Source organism: Platalea leucorodia (genome assembly GCF_965183815.1).
Source record: "Platalea leucorodia genome assembly, chromosome: 12".
NCBI classification, from domain to species: domain Eukaryota; kingdom Metazoa; phylum Chordata; class Aves; order Pelecaniformes; family Threskiornithidae; genus Platalea; species Platalea leucorodia.
Window position 1 is genome coordinate 3,558,947 of NC_138834.1, and position 17,565 is coordinate 3,576,511.

Below are 17,565 nucleotides of genomic sequence, written 5' to 3' on the forward strand. Positions count from 1 at the left end.
ATTCTGTTCTCTCCTCCCATGCAGACAGGCCACTAATGGAAGGAGATTTCCCACAATATAACCGTTATTTAAGGGTAACTAATAGTATTTACTGTATCTGCATATTCTTAAAGCATAAGGGCAAAGAATATTCTTTCTTTATAGAACAGTTGATAACTTGTGTTTGCTTGTGGCTTGAATAAGACCATCAGATTTGTGCTCTTCTGCATTGTCACAAGAAAATACTGAGAAGTTAGCAAGACACACAACCTAACTTTCAGTGACATTTCGGAGCGTCTCTGGCGGTGCAAACTTCAGCACACTCTATGCAGCAAGACAGTGACTCTCTGAACTGAGCAGCCGGGGAATCAAAGTACTCCCCTGCCTCATCACCAGCAGCCAGTCCATAGAGCACAGGTCTCTCACCCATGCACATCCTCAATAGCTGCTTCTATTTCTGTCTCTCTGTGAGATGTCACCCACTTATCCGTAGGAAAGAGTAAACTGCTTATTGCTTCAAATAGAGACACAGACAATTAAACCAAACCCCTACTTATAAAATGGCATTCAACCCATTTGCCCTCTACAAAAAAGGACCTACCTAGCTTAGATGTTACAGAAAGCAGATTCTTAGCTTTCCTAAATCATAACTTCTGCGTTGGGCTTGGAGGACTGTCAAAGAGAGGAAGCAAGTTCAATGATTTTGAAGGCCAGTAGCTCAATCATTTCTGTAAAGCAAGCAGTCTGATTGCAGACTGCCTGTTATCCTCAGCTCCATGTAAAGGAGTCATTATCCTGGGAAGGAAACACAGAATTGCTTCTGCCTGTAAAGATTTGAGACTTCATTCGTTGGCAAAGTTGCATTGGCCTTAAAATCCAGCAAATTTTCACTGTCACAGTATGAGAACAACAGCTTTTGAACACCACTTATTGTACCCATGCTCAAAAAACTATCACAGTGTCATCAAAATCATTAGGTTGTCAGAACTGAGTGAATGTCTCTTTGCCAGATAAGAAACACTGGACAAATGCCATCAGATTTGCCAGCATAGCTCACTCATTTTTACAGTATTCTCTTAAATTCCACATATAATATCACTCTTTGTCCACTTTGTCTCCTTATCTACAATGCCTTAAAATAGAAATAGCTTTAGGAGAGGATGAAAGATGTGTTTAATTTTTGCCAAGTGCGATACCATTAAAGTCATTAGCCAATATTGGTTCCAACAGGAGATTACGAACAGCAGGAATTTAACGTCCTCCTTCTGCAGGATTAATAGGATATACGTCTCATAATGTTTTTGTGCGCAATGACAGCTTGAGGCTGTCAATTTCTCCCATTTCCTGATTAAAAAACATCAGACAAGCTTACGCCCATTCAAGAAGCACGAACAGAAGATGCAGCTGAAGACAAATCGTTATGTGATGTACAAAGGTTTAAAGCAGAGGAAGTTTTTGGCAATGGGATGGCGGGTTCAGAGAGTGTTTTAATTGTATCATGAAGCTGCCAATGTTCAGCTATGAGGTTTCCCAGATCGCATAGCATATTACCATACTTTTAAATGTATCTTTTATGAAGGGGAAGGAGTTCAATAAAAGGTACTTTAGTATACTGGCTTCTTTCAGTCTTTGAGACAATTTCTATTGCCTGTTGTAGTAAGACGGAGAGCATTCACCTTTGGACTTAATATACCTCTGCAAAGCTGTTCCAGAGACACAGCTTCACCTAGACTATGCAGAGTGGAGGCAAAACTGGTCGTTTCCATCCTGATTAAGATAGCCAGTCTTGGAGTGTTAGCAAACGTGAACCACAGAATAGCTGAGGTTGGCAGAGACCTCCAGAGTTCCTCTCATCTGGAAGATGAACAGGGTGCCTAGGATCATGTGCAGTCAGGTTTTGACCGTCTCCAGCAATGGAGACTCCACAACCTCCCTGGACAACGACAACAGCCAGTGAGTTTGACTTGAGCAATGCGAGCCAGGGAGCAGTGAGGGCCAACTGCTCCCCAAAGGACAGGAGCTGGGAGCTCAGCATGATAACGCAGATGGCAGGGCAGGGACCTCACCAGCCCGGGCACAGCCCCACGGTACCCAAGTGAGCAGGGCAGGCCCAGGCACGGCAGCTCCGAGGTCAAGCCGGGAAGTCAGCCTGTGGGTCAAGGTCCAGGTCAACAGGGTCCGTAGTCAGGCGCGGGCATAGCTGTGATGGACCTGGAGATGGACGTACCTACAACCAGCTTAGCAGAGAGCGAAGGCGCCGAGCTGAAACGTAGTCCTCGGTCAGAGGCTGTGGGTGAAGGTCCCATGCGAGGCTCGTCAGGACCATTAAGGTCTATTACTGCATTCAGGGCCCTGACAGAGAGAACACAAATGAGCTGGAAATATCTTCCCACTGATAAATTGCAGTACAACTCACAGGGACAGTGTGAACCCAAACAGATAAGGGACCCGCACAAAAGAATAATGATCGTCTATTCTCTCTTTGCAATGGCAATTCTGAGAAAACTATTAACTTACAAACTCAAAGGCTTTCACAATTCATGATTCAACTGAGAAAACTGGTGGCTTCTTATTATGCAAATACATGAAATGTTTTGTTCTGGGAATATAAAACAATAGATTGGGGCATCTAAAGAACCTTTATTCCTCTGTCTGTCATTATTATACCATCACACTTAAATCCCACATATTTTACCATAAGAATCCAAGGGAATAAGAGGTTTCCTGCCAGAAACACACCCCTGGAGTAGTTGCCTTTTCACTCTGTGTTGAGTATTCACTGGGAGAAGGTTTCTAGGGGAGGTCAAGGTCATATAACTTTCTAACTTGCAGCATAGACAGCTTACTGAAAATGGACTGTAACATGCCATTTTAACACAGGCTTCACCCATCCCACCACTTTTTTTAATCGCTGTACTTGGTGATTTATGATCTTCACTGTGCATAAGCTGGGACACTGAAAGACCTGTATACAGTGTACTTTTGATTGTCTCAATAGCTTAAGGCTGAGATATCTTCTCACACTTACTCAACTCAAGGTGGAAAAATACTCATCTTTTCACCAGTCCTTATGAAATGAATTTTTCCTTTCCATTTTTCCTTGGAAAATGAATTAGATTATTAGAGCTTCAGAAAGGAGGAGCAGAGATTACAGATTACTTTTGTTTCCTTCCTTGTGATGCCAAACCCTCTGACCTCTTTCTTGATCAGAGTTAAGGTTAGTTGTTTTCAAGCTTTGGCATTTCTGAAGGAAAAAAGCTGTTATAAGAAGCAAGAGCAATAATTTAACAAACAGTCCTACAATCACCAAGGCTACCATATCCTAATAAATAAAGTTGCAGATAAACATCTTTGGATTGCATTTTAACAAGCAAATTTTCCTACTTTTTAACAGAGGAAATATGAGCACATACGGGACTTCTCCCTGGAAGAACACATCCTTAGCATTTATTTTACAAGAAAAAGGACAAGGAAAAGCTTGGATCCCCAAATTACGCCAGTTTCACTGAAGTAACGTATCGTATCTGCCACTTTATGTTGTCTGGGGAAGTCGGCATCTGCCCTTGTCCAGTCTTGCATACTGGGATTTCTCTTGCCCTACCAGGCAGCTGTATTTATAACACTGTCAAATATCATCAAGAAGTCATCACACTTTCTATTTAGAGATCAACAGTTTAATGCTCAGTCTAAAGAGAAAAATGAGTTTGTCAGCATGCATCTAGATGCGCAGCCATTTTGTCCTTATCAGAAAAACCAAGTCATAGCACGTCGCCCGAGGAGAGTATGGCAGTGGTCCAGAAATGGCAGATTATCACCATCGCTTTTTAAATAGTCTGGCAGAGCTTTTTATAATGTTTGTCATGCTGCATGTTCAGGATTAATTGTTGCCAAGAGATTATCATCTTCATTCAAATTAAAGATATTAAATTAATGCCATGGAAGGTTCAAGTTCACTGGAAGGTAAAAGTTGATTTGTTATAAACAGTCAGGACTTGCTTTAAGATTATACAAAATCCAGTAGGGTATTTCTGTACCTATATTCACCTCCTGTGTAATCCAGAGCAGGGAAAATTAAGGTAAAAATCAAAGACATGCTTTGCATCAAGAATTATCAAGAATCCTTCGATGGTTCAAACAGAATAACAAAAGCAATACTACACCAGCTGGCCACCAGAAAGACTGAAACCTAATCAGCATGCAGGCAGGTATTAGTTTCCAACCAACTGCTCCAATAAAGCCTTTCCTCTTATATGTAATACTCAACCGAACTACACTTTTGGTGCTGAAAGGATCTGTCTAAAAGCAAAACAAAATATTCAGAACATGTTCACATTTAAATCACAACAGAAAAAAATTCAAACACTGAGCTTTCAACTTTTAAGAGCTGCATTTAGGAGAATTTAAAACAAATTCTCATAAAGTTATAGCCAAGTTAATTTATGAGATGAAAATAAGGATGTTATGCTTTCAGATCATGAAGCAAAAGAAAAATTAGTAAAGAAGATGCTTTAGCATTTTACTAACCTCAATCAACAGGTCTTTTACTTCTTTGCTTCATATAATTAGTTACTGGGTAGGGATGGGAGAAGAGGAATAGATGATAAATGCAATTTAATTAAATAGAAATTTAATTAAATAGTATTTCCCAACGAAATTTCTTCACAAAAGATAATAGACATTGCCTTAAATCCACGAAAACATGCATTCTAAATGTTATCATTTGTTGCCTCATTGAAAAATGGAGAGTATGGTTTTGATTGTCTGTAATGCATGAAGTTTACAAGCGAGAAAGCGTACGTTCTGAAGTAATTGGTGTCAAACAAAATGTTATGATACAAAGAGTTACAAGTGACAACAGATGTGAAATCACGATCAATGCCAAGAGAGCACAGATACATCTCAATGGCCATCAGCTTCTTGACAGAGCCAAATTGTTCAATGCCAAACCATTAACTCTGTTCGATACAGGCTGCCCTGCAAGTGGAAGCAAGGTCTCTTCACCTGTAGAAAACCAAAAAGTATATACTGAGATGACCAAATGTTTTTAACTTTTTTATAATTAACAGGCTACCCACCAGCTGACTGCAGAGCCAAGCAGGAAGCTGTTCAACACATCTAATTAATTCAAATTAGAGCATCTTTAATACAAGTTATTACAAACCCACCTCTTGGAATATGAAGATGATACCTAGATGGGCAGACCGAGCAAAGCTGATGAAGTCTGTACTGAGAAATACGCTCTGAAGGAAACCGGTAACAGAGATTGGAGGATAGATGTATACAAGCACCTAACACTTACCTATTTCACTTCCCTTTGACAAAGAAAGGTGGAGAACTTAAGGCTACACACTACCTTTACTGTAGCAATGCCTTTGTCCTATTAGCTTTGTTTCATAAAGCTATCCATCACCGAGGAAGTATGTCTATAACACCTACAAATACCCAAGTCTGCAAATGATTTAGTGGTTCAAAACTTAACAAAGTATTTTCAGTATTTAATTAAGCATTTGTTTGATATCTGAGTTGAACCTGAATCTCCACAGAGAAAAAACTGATGCCTCTTGAGCAGCTCCTACTGCCTTTCTGTCAGTGGAAATTTTTTTTTTTTGAGAGAAGGCTACTCTGCACGAATACAGAGAGAATAAAATTGTGTTGTATAAACTGACAATTAAAAAAAAATTATCTTCAAAACTACTATCTGGAACTCCTAAGACAACAAGGGAAGACTGGCTAGCACATTCCAGACAAAAAGGCCCTTTCAAAACGCTTTGGGAAGCTAGCGTTAATATTCCAAGTCCTTCTGGTTTGTTACACACACGCAGAGGAAATAATTCAAAGTACCTACAGCTAAAGAGTTGCTTAAATTACTGTATTTGACCAAATTTAAAGCAAAGCAATCTCACGTTATAGTTTCCACAAAACTGAGAAATTTGAAAAACTAAAACTAGCTGCTGACAACCCAGAGCTACCACCGTGCCTTCCTCATGACTCCTCAAAGCCCACCTTCTAACAACTGAAGCTCTCCCAGTTTCTTAACTCCCCGTTGTAGCAACCTCATGTATTTCCCAACAGAAACAAGATTTTGGCAATAGAGCCAGGTGATACGGGGCCTCTTTAGGCCCCTTGGTGCGTGGCCACATCACAAGGAATGGAGTACGTACCGTTTTCGTGGACGGGAGGTGGGGTGGGAGATGCAGTCTGGTTCCCCTTTTCTGCACATCCCAGACCTGCTGCCTGTGGTCCCAGGTGCTTCAGCAGGGTCCTACAACTGGGTCCACAGAGAGGTCTCTTCCAGGGGTTGCACTGAAAATCCGTAGCTGGAAAATAGAAATTTGAAAATTTTCCAGTTTGAAGATCTTCAGACGCTTTCCTGATACTGGTTACACATTCTCCTGATATATCAGGACACCAGAAATTGTTCTGAATGTATCGCAAGCTCAGTGCTGTATTTACAAGCAGTTACAATACAGCTAGTGCCCGTTAAGACAGACCAAAAAAACAGCATCAAGTTCTAAATGTGAATACATACAAAGGAATTATTCTGGTAAAGCAGTTCAAGCCCCTTTAATATGGTGAAAATGTCCATTCTGGTTGGAAAGAGAAAAAATAACACAATAAAAACACTACTACTTTTTAAATTCTGGAGAATACAACTACCCATGAGAGAGTGCTAAATGCAAACAAGCCTCAGTAAACAATAAAGAGTGTATAAAAATGCAGTTTAATCTAAATTTTCCTGGAGCTAAACGCTCCATCTCACTTCATACCACAAAAGGGAATAAGAAAGAAAAAAAAAAAAGGAGGAAAAAAAAAAAAAAAAGACTTGCTCACAGGGAGGGAAAATATTTTAAGAAGTCATTAAAGCAACAACCTTCCCAAAGAGAATAAATCTGCAAAGCAGCAGCAAAACAAGCTGCCCAGTCTATTTTATCAGAGTTGGGCTTTTTTCCTATTACATGACAAACAACTGGCATCCAAGCTGCCAATTATTTAACCATGGTGAGACTTTTAACTCCATTTCAGAGGAAAAAAAATAAAGCTGCTGTAAATTTAACACTGCACAACAATCTACAACAGCTGCCTAGGAAATTTACTTTATGTCCTTTTTTATCTGTCTCTACTAGTACTGTTTCATCAACACGTACAGAGAAAAAGTTCTCTCTCGCACTGGTTGAAAGTTATTTTTGTCCTAGTCAAACCGTTACAAATAACTTTGAAATAATTAAGTAAATGGTGGATAACGTGATTCTACACTACCATTCAGATGGCTCTGTTTCATCACAATTTATGTGCACAATGAAATTTCTCTGTATCAGACACAGCATTTTATATTGTTTGTAGGGGTGTAAACTCTGCTAATTATTACTGGCCCAAAATTGAAAAGAAACCTGATTGATTATTGTTTCCAGTGGATTCCAATAATTTTAATATTGTTCTGTCATTCCAAGTGAGCACCAGCAAGTGACATACCAACTACCATTTTGACCACCACGTTACTCAAAGCTTGAGTTATATCAACGCATTGCTTCTCCTCCCCTTGCTTTGAACAAAAAGATTTTGCATTGGAGTTATTAATCTGTGTAGTTCTATGTAGTTAACTTACCAGCTAGTCTGTGAGTAAGTGTAAACTTTACCACATTAATTTCTCTAATCCATCTCCAACCTCCACCTACTCTCTATAAAATTTGAGAAAATTAGGACATGAGTCACTACAACCACAGTCTTTCTGATTATAGATCACAGAGTTTTTCAGGGGTCATTAAAAGCCCTGCTTCCGCTTGTTATAGAATCAGATAACTGCCAATAAGGGCACCTTTTGAATACACCAACTCTTACAAAACCTCATAGTTAAAGCAGCCTTGGGGAAAAAATTCACACATGCCTTTTTGTACTCATTTTAAGAATATTTAAATTAAAAAATTAAACAATCTCAGTGTACAAGAATGTATAATAAACAAACGTGCAATTATACTGAGGCCACAAGCTTTCTGAAAAGTGTTAACTGGTATATGTCAGTAAAACATAAGTCAGTAAGCATCCTTCTCAACCGTACAAAAGTTGTTAAATCAGAAGAGTGCTGGATTTCTGTAAAGTATGCCCGTTGAATGACCACAAAAATATACTCTCTCTTCTGTAGCTAACTGGAGAGAACAAGGCACATTAAGACAAAGGGGCTACTGACCATTAGTTATTGACTTCAAAGGGTCAACTCCTCAAATGGAGGCTCAGAGACCTTTCTAAATGATGGACAGCAAATCACATCCCTTGTCCAAAACCCGTTCACTACTAACATCCAAGCAAACAAGCATTCTTCTTAGATCGTTCTGTGCATGAAGGAAGATAAAAAGTATTTCTCATCTTATGGTGGTCAGGCAGGCTAGACAGTTGTTATTTTAAAAAGCAGAAAGTACTAAAGAAAATTAAATTTGTAACAAAAGTCAACCGCAAACAATTAAGGACTCCACAAAAACTCTAGCTAATGAAAGATGTTTCCTTCTTTATTATTGTGTAATACTTCTTTCACAGAAACATGGTATTTACAAATATACACATATAGACTGCTGATCATAAAATGTTACTGAAGAATTAGTCAAAAAATCAATTTACAAAAACCAAAAACTTCCCAAAGATATTCTGGCTGAAAAAGTTTAATGAAATTTCAAGGAGACGCTTCTGTACAGAAAGATAGGTTTTAGCTCCTCAAGTTCTGGCAATATTAGACGAGTTGTGAACCAAGTGAGCTAAGCTCAGCTGTACATTTGAGATGAGGCAGTTTTTTTTATATTGTTCTTTTTCACACAATTTCTTGATGGTCAGTTCAACAGGTCTCAGGAGGCACTGGTTTGTATGTTTTTGGAAGCTGCAAGCATTGCTCTCACTTTGGCCATAAGATCCTGTAGAAAATAAAAGGAAAATGATCAGATGTGTCTGGGCTTTGAACAGAGCTAAAGCATGTGATTGCAAAAACCTGCATGAAGCGTTAGCTTGTGCTCCAGTCGTATAGAATACTTAGATTCATGATCATCAGATATTAACAGTCCCTAGGCTAAATGAGTGAAATAATTCGGAGAAAGTTCCTATGACAGTGACTGAAGTCACAATGCTACAAAGTGCTCTGCAACATGTAGAGCAGTTTCCATACAACAAAGCACACGAATCACGTCAACTGAAATGGAAAGAAACTGTGACCGTATCTTCACAAAAACTGTAATAAACACAAAACTACTAAGCACCGAAGGTTTGGGGGGGGGGGGGGGGGGGGGAGAAAAAAGAGAGAGAGAGCTGGTAAGAAGAGAGTGCTTACGATTACTCTATAACAGAAAGCTTTTTTGGTTTGCTTTGTAAACCTGAACCAAAAATTTACATAGCAGCGGCATTTTCATATATGACAGGATGACGGAAACATTAAGACTGTTCTGAAACCAAATAGCAACTCTGAGTCTTGTCTGAGTATCCAGTGGGAACAGCATTACAAAAGGAAATGAAATTTCATGTAAACAGCATCGAATAATTGGGTCGTAAAAAATGATCACAAAATAATAAGTGTGTATCAGAATGAATTAAATTACTTAAAACATTTCTTCACAAATGCAATATAAATGAATTAAAATCCTTAGTTCTTTTAAAGCATTTTAAATCTGAAACTCTCAAAACACTTCATAGGGGAATTCAGCATCATTATTGCACTTTACAGATGGAAGGAACTGAATGAGAAAAGATACTGAATTGGTCAGGGTCAGCCAGCACACTGGCAGCAAAATAATCTTGCTAATAATTAGGTAAATTACATTTCTTTGGGCCCTTAAAGATAAAAAGATGCTAAACTAATCTATGTTGGGAAATATCTTGCACATTCACAGAAGTTTCATTCCTCTTTTTTACTTTTTGCAAATAGTAACTAAGAACTGTATTTTAATATAGCAATCTTTCGCCCTTTTACAGCTGCACTTCAAGCAAGCAGACTCATATTAAACTAGAAAATGCTATGCCATAAGCAATATTTAACCCAAGAAATGCATTAAACAATTACCTTTGTCTGAAGGGAGTATGTTTTTAAAGGGTGGGATGTTTACTCTACTTTGAAGCCCATGACGTAGTTCATATCTTTTTCTCATACCAGTAATTTCCATGCATTTGTTTGGTAGCCTAAGAAGTGCTATGGCATTAATACTCCATTTTCTTTCTCTGGGGCCTATACTTGCTATTTTCTATTTTCCTGAATATTCTTGGTTTGGGTTTCTCATCGAAAACGGGTCAAATATGGTATGTAAAGTACTAGTCTACTAATATTAATCCCCAACTACCACTATTTCCCTAGCAGAACTAAATCTTTGAACGTTATTAATTTATTGAAAGAATAATCTATTCATTGAAAAAAAAAAAAAGAGAATATAAAAAGCAACTCTGATTTCATATTGTAAATTTTCCAAAGTATAACTAAGAGCTTTCCTTCTCTAAACTTGGCATATTCAATTGAAAGAAAGTTAAATATGCATGAAGACTCTAAGAGGATGAGTGAAATTAAAAATTTTAAAGAGTGATACCATGCAGTAGCTTTTAAAAAAGGGATGGAATTATTTTGATGAAGGTTCGGTATCTTAAAACTGCGTTAGGGAAGTTGGATGCATTTAGATTATTGCACAGCATATAGAGGCACATACCTGATATGCCATGATTCACAGCAAACTTGAATATATCAACAAAATCATAACAACAATAGTTCAGAGGCATAAACAGCAACAAGGGTGAGTAGAAGATACTGCTTAATGCAAAGCACACACTGACTTCAGTTTGCAAGAGGACATATTTTTCCTCTACTGCCAACACTACAAACTTAGCCTTTGCCAAGGTATTTCTCCTTCCTTCTTTCTTCCACGGAACTTGTTAAGAGCACTACATGGTAAGATGGGCTCTCAGTAATATCTGCTATTGGTAACTGGGGTGTTGTGGCATAATGTGGACTTTTGTATCTTAACAGCGGATATACTGCAGCATAATAAATTTAGCTTCCTCTTTAGAGGCTTGATTAAACTTGAAAGGACAGTAGCTAGACAAGCAACAAAATTGTTTTTCTCATAAGCAAACAGATTAAGAATGACAATGAGCATGTCTCCACATCATATACAAAGCTCAGAATTGTACAAGGTAGTAAGAGAAGAAAACTATAGGATGGATACACTTAATTAGGCAACATACTCTGAATTTGTTTATTTGTACCTGAGTGATTTTACTCTGCACTGAAGACACAATTGCTGAAGAGATTTGGCCATCTTTTTCCTGAGAAACTCCCCTAAAAAGTAAAATTAGAATCAGAAATATATAGTAAATGTTTTAAAAATGCATTTCACACACCATCACGATTTTGGGTTTTACTGTGCAAGTCTCTCATATGTTAGTCAACATTTCTCTCGTTCAACTAGAATCCATGATAAGTCACAGTCAGAAGAGTCACTTGTACAACTGATACAGTGAAATATGAACAACAGCCTAGGAATTTTTAACAGGACTGTTCTATATTCTGTAGAAATAATTTAATTATGAATCCTGCACACACATTACAATTCAAACCACTCTTAAATTTCTGCCTCAAAGGGTTATCCCATTCAGCGAGTTTCCAATTTCTAACTTAGAATTAGGCTGCAGAATTTTCTGCACCAGTTTTACTGTAAGAGTATGTCGAGATGTTTACTCCAGTAGGCAACAGAGGTCCAACGTCTTCATTAGACTGATGCGCGTAGTGCTGTCCTCCCAGTATCTTCTACTTTTAATACGCACACATGACACACACACAGAGCTCCTCACCATACAAGTTAGGTCAAACGACACACTCACAGTCAAGAGACATCAGCACTGCAGTACTACAGTAAAAGAGCACGTTACCTGGAGCGTTCCTGGCTGGATTCCCTGCTCTCCACAGGAGAGACGCTAGTTGAATGTACAGAATTTTTGTGTGTGGATGGTTTGCCTGGTGACATGGATGGTGAAGGAGACCTAGCTTTGGACTTGGTACGTGATCTAGACCTCCTCTTCTTCTTCTTTTCATGGGGACTTCTGCGAGAAGAAAATATTTTATTGAAGGATATTTAAAGCAATATTACACTAGCTCAGTTGAAGCTACTTTTCACACTTCTAAAAGCTTATGTAGCCCTCTTCCACTGGACACCTCTCATGCATTCAGCAAGCATTAGCATCTTACCCCAATACTGCACTTCTATGGCCGTGCAAAATACTTTCTCAGAAGCTCTTTTTAACACATTACATTAGGCAACTATGAGTTCCTGAGGTTCTCACTTGGAATGCTGCATTATGGGTACACAGGAATTACTGGCCAGTATCTCACAGTTTGAAGGATGACAATAAAAAGTCTTTCACTGGAGATTTGCAGAATAACTTTGCTAGAGGAAAGTTCCTTCCCAAACAACATCAGACGCTGAGAATATAATGAGAAATGTAGGAGTTTATATCCCTTACAATTTTCCTAGCTCACAAATGAACAAACCATGGAATCATAGCTACGCAAAAGATCTACAAGGCAAATCCATGGTTTGTTTGTTTGCTTTTAAAAGAAATTACCCCTTTCCTTGTGATCCAATCTATAACACAACAAACTGCAGGCTCAAAATTGTAAACAAGCTCTCGTATGCCACTCAAACAAACCTAGACCTAGCAACATGTTTTAAGTGCAAACTGTTTATGACTTGGAAATTCGATACACAAATGTGTCACTATGAGAGCTGGAACAAAGGACTTGTGGGTACCTGCTGTGTTCACTATTGACAGAAGGGGAAAACAGAGGTAGCCTCCTCATATGCAATATTAAGCTCAAAGAGAATTCAATTAGTAATACACTAGAGACGGAACTATCAAAATCTTTATACATGGTTATGAATTTATGTCTGTATGATTTACATACCAGTATTGATGTTACTGTAATTAGAATTACTAGAGCAATGCCTTAATTAGAGTTAGGCAATACCTCATCATAGGCATCTCTCTCTAGCATGCACTGCTACAAGTCAATTCAGAAGAATGTTGTTGATGCTTCTAGAACATCTTAAAGCACTGTACAACTTTGAGCCATCTTTTAAATATCACATTATCAGTTCCTTTATTTTGATTTTCTTGGAAACTTGCTACTTTAAAAGCACCTACACTATAACATATTAAATTCCCATATAAATACTGTACACCTCTGATGCTTAGAATTTATCATACAAATATTTGATTTTTATATAGAATTTAACATTCAAGACTTAAAATTGAAAAACCTCCTTATGTTTTTCTTGCATAAATAATCATTAAGTGGCAGAAGAAAAACCCCACAGCTCTACTGGCCTCTAACATTTTCACAACTATACAAAAAACATCAGCTACAAAGTCAGTTATTCCTTGATTAGCTAATTAGGGACTGTAATTGCTCAGTTTCTTAAAACATCATAATGTAATCAAGCTGTGAACATATTTCATACTTAACTTGAAAACCTCAGCAAACATTCATCACGCAAGAATAATATTTTACAGTAAGCTTTTTCAGTATTTTTCATCTCAGATTATGATGAACAAACACCATAACAGCTGAATCAATGTGTCTATCAATTTTCTATTTTTAGAACAGCCCATTTGCTAAAACTAGGCTTATTTTTAAAATATTTTTCTAGGTCCAAAGGCTAGCATTAAAGAACTATGCATATTCTCTGTGGAAAGTAATTCACTGCAATCAGATTAAAACACTAATTTACATTAGACTTCTTTTTAAAGTGACTATGATGGCAACGGAGGTACAGGATACGCAGAAGAAAAAGCAACTGTTTTATGTATTCTGAAGTACACCTCGTTCTACAAGCAGTGAGCCAGTAATTCCCAAACAAGACAAAGGAAAGCATAGCTTCCTAGTTGTTACACATTTTCTTCTGGACATATACCTAAAAATTTATAAGCAATGCTAGCTATTCAGCACCACAACTGATATCAGATTAATGCCCCGAGCAAGTTTAAAACACTGCAGTATTTATTAATGCTAATTTTCAGTCTTCTGACTGGATTCTAAAGCTTGCCTACTTCTTAGTAGAACTATGGTTAATAAAAACCACTCGGCTGACTGCTGCCATGTAAGATTGAAAGCTGCTCTCAGCTATCAGGCAAAATATATGTTACTCACTCATGGAAAGCCTAAGTAAACTAATTAGCTTTTAACAGACCTTGAGCCCAAACCTTGCTTCCATTACACCACTGTGAAGAATCTACTCGATAACTGAAGATGAAAACCGGTCCACCACAGCAACTACATTTTCACTCGAAAATTTAACGTGTCAGTCCTAACAGAGCTGAAACAGTAGCCTTTCTGCAGAGCTGCAAAATATCCTCATCTATGTTTAACTACAATATTCTTTTTTCAGTCTACATTTTTTGCACTTACTGCCATATTTTATTGTGTAGTGTTCCATTCTCCTGTGTGAGGCCTAACAAAAGTTTACAATTTCCATCTACATAATCAAAATTGTTTCAAGAGGAATCTAGTTTGTTTCACGACTGTCATCATAATTTACCACTTGGAGTGGCATAACTCTAAAAATAATTTATAGCTTAAAATGCTGAATGGTCAAGCAGCAGACCCACCAACCCTGCTTTAAAAACAGCACAGGGCTGTGAAAAAATTCTTGTTATGTGTTTACAGGAAGAAAAACATTTTAGGCTTCCACATCTTTTCTGCTTAACCAAATTTGCATGCTGAATGCCACAGAAGCCTCTATTATCTCGAGTTGATGAATGCGAAAAACTGAATCAGTTGAAGTATACTGATGAAGTTCTCAATTATACATACCACATATCAATTAATTACAGGCTGTCAAGAGATGGAAAGTTATCTTAAGAAAAAAATAAAAATTTTTTAATAGTCAAAGTTGAAAGTGATCTCTTTGCTTCTTATTCCACAAGAGATATGGAGAAACAGGTTAAAGACTAAATCTTCACCATGGAGGATAAAAATTCTGTATGCGCAGTTTAGTAACTCTAATGTGTTGGGTTTTGTGTACACTTTAGGTGTACATATACAAGCATGAAAAATTTTCCCTTCCTTGCACGTTGAAGACACAACATGCCACAAAACATCAGAGACACAAAACATTTCAAAGCCTCCTGGGCACACGTTTTGCAGATGTTTTTCTTCTGCAATTGGTGAGCTGAAATAATGGTTAGTATGCCATTTTGATTATAATGCTTTCAGAGACTATATGCAAGGTGCTCTCAAAAAAGGCACCTCTTGATTCATATTTCACGTTCCACTCTGCCAGTAAAATAATTGCTAAATGTAAAGCATACCATTTGCTAAACTGGAGTTCTCCCTTATTTGTGCAGACACGACGAGATGGCAAGTAATACCAGTAGGAATAACATAATATGCAGAGGTGCATATGTGTATAACATACGTGCAGAGGTCACACAGCTTGCACAAGCAAAGCATGAGAAAAATGACCCAACAAGAAGGAAATATGAAAGTCCAAATAAAATCTGAACTCTCACGGCTAAGAGATAGTAGCACATTAATATCCACTGATTTGGCTGTACATTTAGTGTTCAAACATATGCAAGAATGGGGGAAGAATAATGAGTGCTTCTATTATTTTTTTTTTTTCTCCACAGAAGTATTTGTCTATTCAAATAAAGCTCCAGGACACAAAAAAAACCCGTAAGTTCTACCTAGGGAGTATGCAACACATCAGGGAATGTTCGAAGTCTCTTACGATGCCAGGACATAACCTTCTCCGGGACCGGGTATACTTACTTGGAACGCGGGCGTTTCCTACTATTTCCAGGACTATTACTAATGCGATAAGCTGTTGGAACACTTCTTTCATCTCTCCGCCTTTCTGGTGTGTGAGCCCTTCTCCTAGGTGACCTTGATCGTGACCTGAGCAGGAAAAAAACATCCAAAAGTTTGCTTTTTGTTACTTATTTCATTACTTTTATTTCAGTGGAATTGTGCTGTCACCAAACGCAAACATAACACCTCTCAAATGCCTATTTTATACCAACATGGGGTATTTAGTCTCCAAGACTTGTCAGCTGCATAAAAATTTCTTACCCATCCAAGACATTTAGGATGCAGTTATCCATTGCTTTTCACTCCCAGCAGGGGGGGTGGAAAAAGCAATTATTTTTTGGTATTGTGTGCTAATGTCAACCTCTGTATTAGTGGGCGGGAAAGTTTTACTTTAGATCAGTCACCTTTTGTGGCAACAGTTTACTAACATTGGTATGCAGAAGTCCAATTTGGCTGGAAGCCTGGGATTGTCAGGCCTGACCTTGTCGGCTCAAATTAGTGGTATGTTTTTAGAGCGGCTGCATCACAGAGATAAATACAAGTTTTTGTGTTCAGCACATCTCCAACACTGACAAGTCCAGGAAATTTTGTCCCTAATGCTGCAGAATAATCCTAGCATAGGCAATATTTTCACCTGTGCAAGTGACCAACAACCCATGATTGGTGTTGTTTGGCACTAGCACTTCGACTTGAGATATTTTTCCTAGAAAAGTGAGAGAGAGAAAGAGATCCAAGAGGGAAAAAAGAAACCATGCCCAGTTAAGATCAGAGATCAACTGAAAAGCTTAACTCTTCTTCTCTATGATTGTGAATTAAGTCGACGTGCAAGTAAAACCTGAGTATTTCTTAATAACAAAATAAATGGAATGAGAAAAGTCCTGAGAGATGGAGGGGAGGGGGGAAGATGGAGAAGGGGGCAATTCAAGGACCCAGCTTGGAAAAAAGAAAAAAAAAAAAAACAAAAAACCAAACCCCAAATCCACCCAAAATTCTTGATAGTAACAGTTAGTTTTGTTCTCACTAAAATATATAGTTCTAATAATTTTACTTTTATTTGCTTATTTATTTTAAAGCCTTTCTTATTTATTTACTATAGGTATGTCATTCTATGTATGCCAAACATTCACGTTGTTGAAAATACCTAACTTCCAGTGACTAAAAGACAAGCCGTTTGTGAAATCACTGATCTTCTGCAGACTCACACCATATTATAATATATACACACACACACTCCTGAGCCATTTCTCTTACACCTACAACAGAGATCAACTGAAAATGAAAAAAAAAAGTAATCATAATGGCAGTTAAGTGTTGCAAATTAACTGCTTTGTCACTTAGAAATCTGATCTTTACCAGGCCATTCAGAAGGATTAAAAAAGGAAAAAACCCAACAGATTATAAAGTTTGGGGTCAGTCAGACACCTTGACATTTTACCAGGATTTCCCTCAAAAGAGCTCCAGCAGTCAAATCTTTTCGTTGTCGAAGTTGCCTGATAATTTTCCCGCTCTGTTGCTGCTGCCATTGATGAGCTGCTCAGACTCGGCTCCATGCTCAGTGTCCCTGTGGATGCTGTGAGTCTGTGATACGGAGGCACACACTTCACATTCAGAATAAAATGTGCTAGTTTTGGTATTAACTAGAATCCTGAAAAGGCTCAGTCCCTTAACCAAAAGCTGAACCTTAGTGAAACATGCCTATATGGACCAGCCTAAAAAAAGTCCAAACAATCAGAAAGAAAAAGGCATTAGCTTCATTTTTATGAACT

The 17,565-nt window shown here is 37.9% G+C and overlaps 1 protein-coding gene across 5 annotated transcripts in view; it reads right to left on the reverse strand.

Moving 5' to 3' along the window:
• Window positions 1–8,456: 8,456 nt before the first annotated feature.
• SFSWAP (splicing factor SWAP) overlaps window positions 8,457–17,565 on the reverse strand; it is a 51,476-nt gene continuing 42,367 nt past the window's right edge. For 3 of the 5 annotated variants that reach the window (XM_082325220.1, XM_082325223.1, XM_082325222.1), the window contains exons 15-19: window positions 17,222–17,377; window positions 15,761–15,886; window positions 11,860–12,030; window positions 11,197–11,269; window positions 8,457–8,873 (exon numbers count right to left, since the gene is read on the reverse strand). In XM_082325220.1, coding sequence (XP_082181346.1) covers window positions 8,808–8,873; window positions 11,197–11,269; window positions 11,860–12,030; window positions 15,761–15,886; window positions 17,222–17,377 — 592 coding nt within the window. In that variant the 3' untranslated portion in view covers window positions 8,457–8,807. Of the gene's footprint in view, window positions 8,874–11,196; window positions 11,270–11,859; window positions 12,031–15,760; window positions 15,887–17,221; window positions 17,378–17,565 lie in introns of those variants that run through there. The other 2 variants (XM_082325221.1, XR_014229612.1) reach the window with 2 other exon arrangements.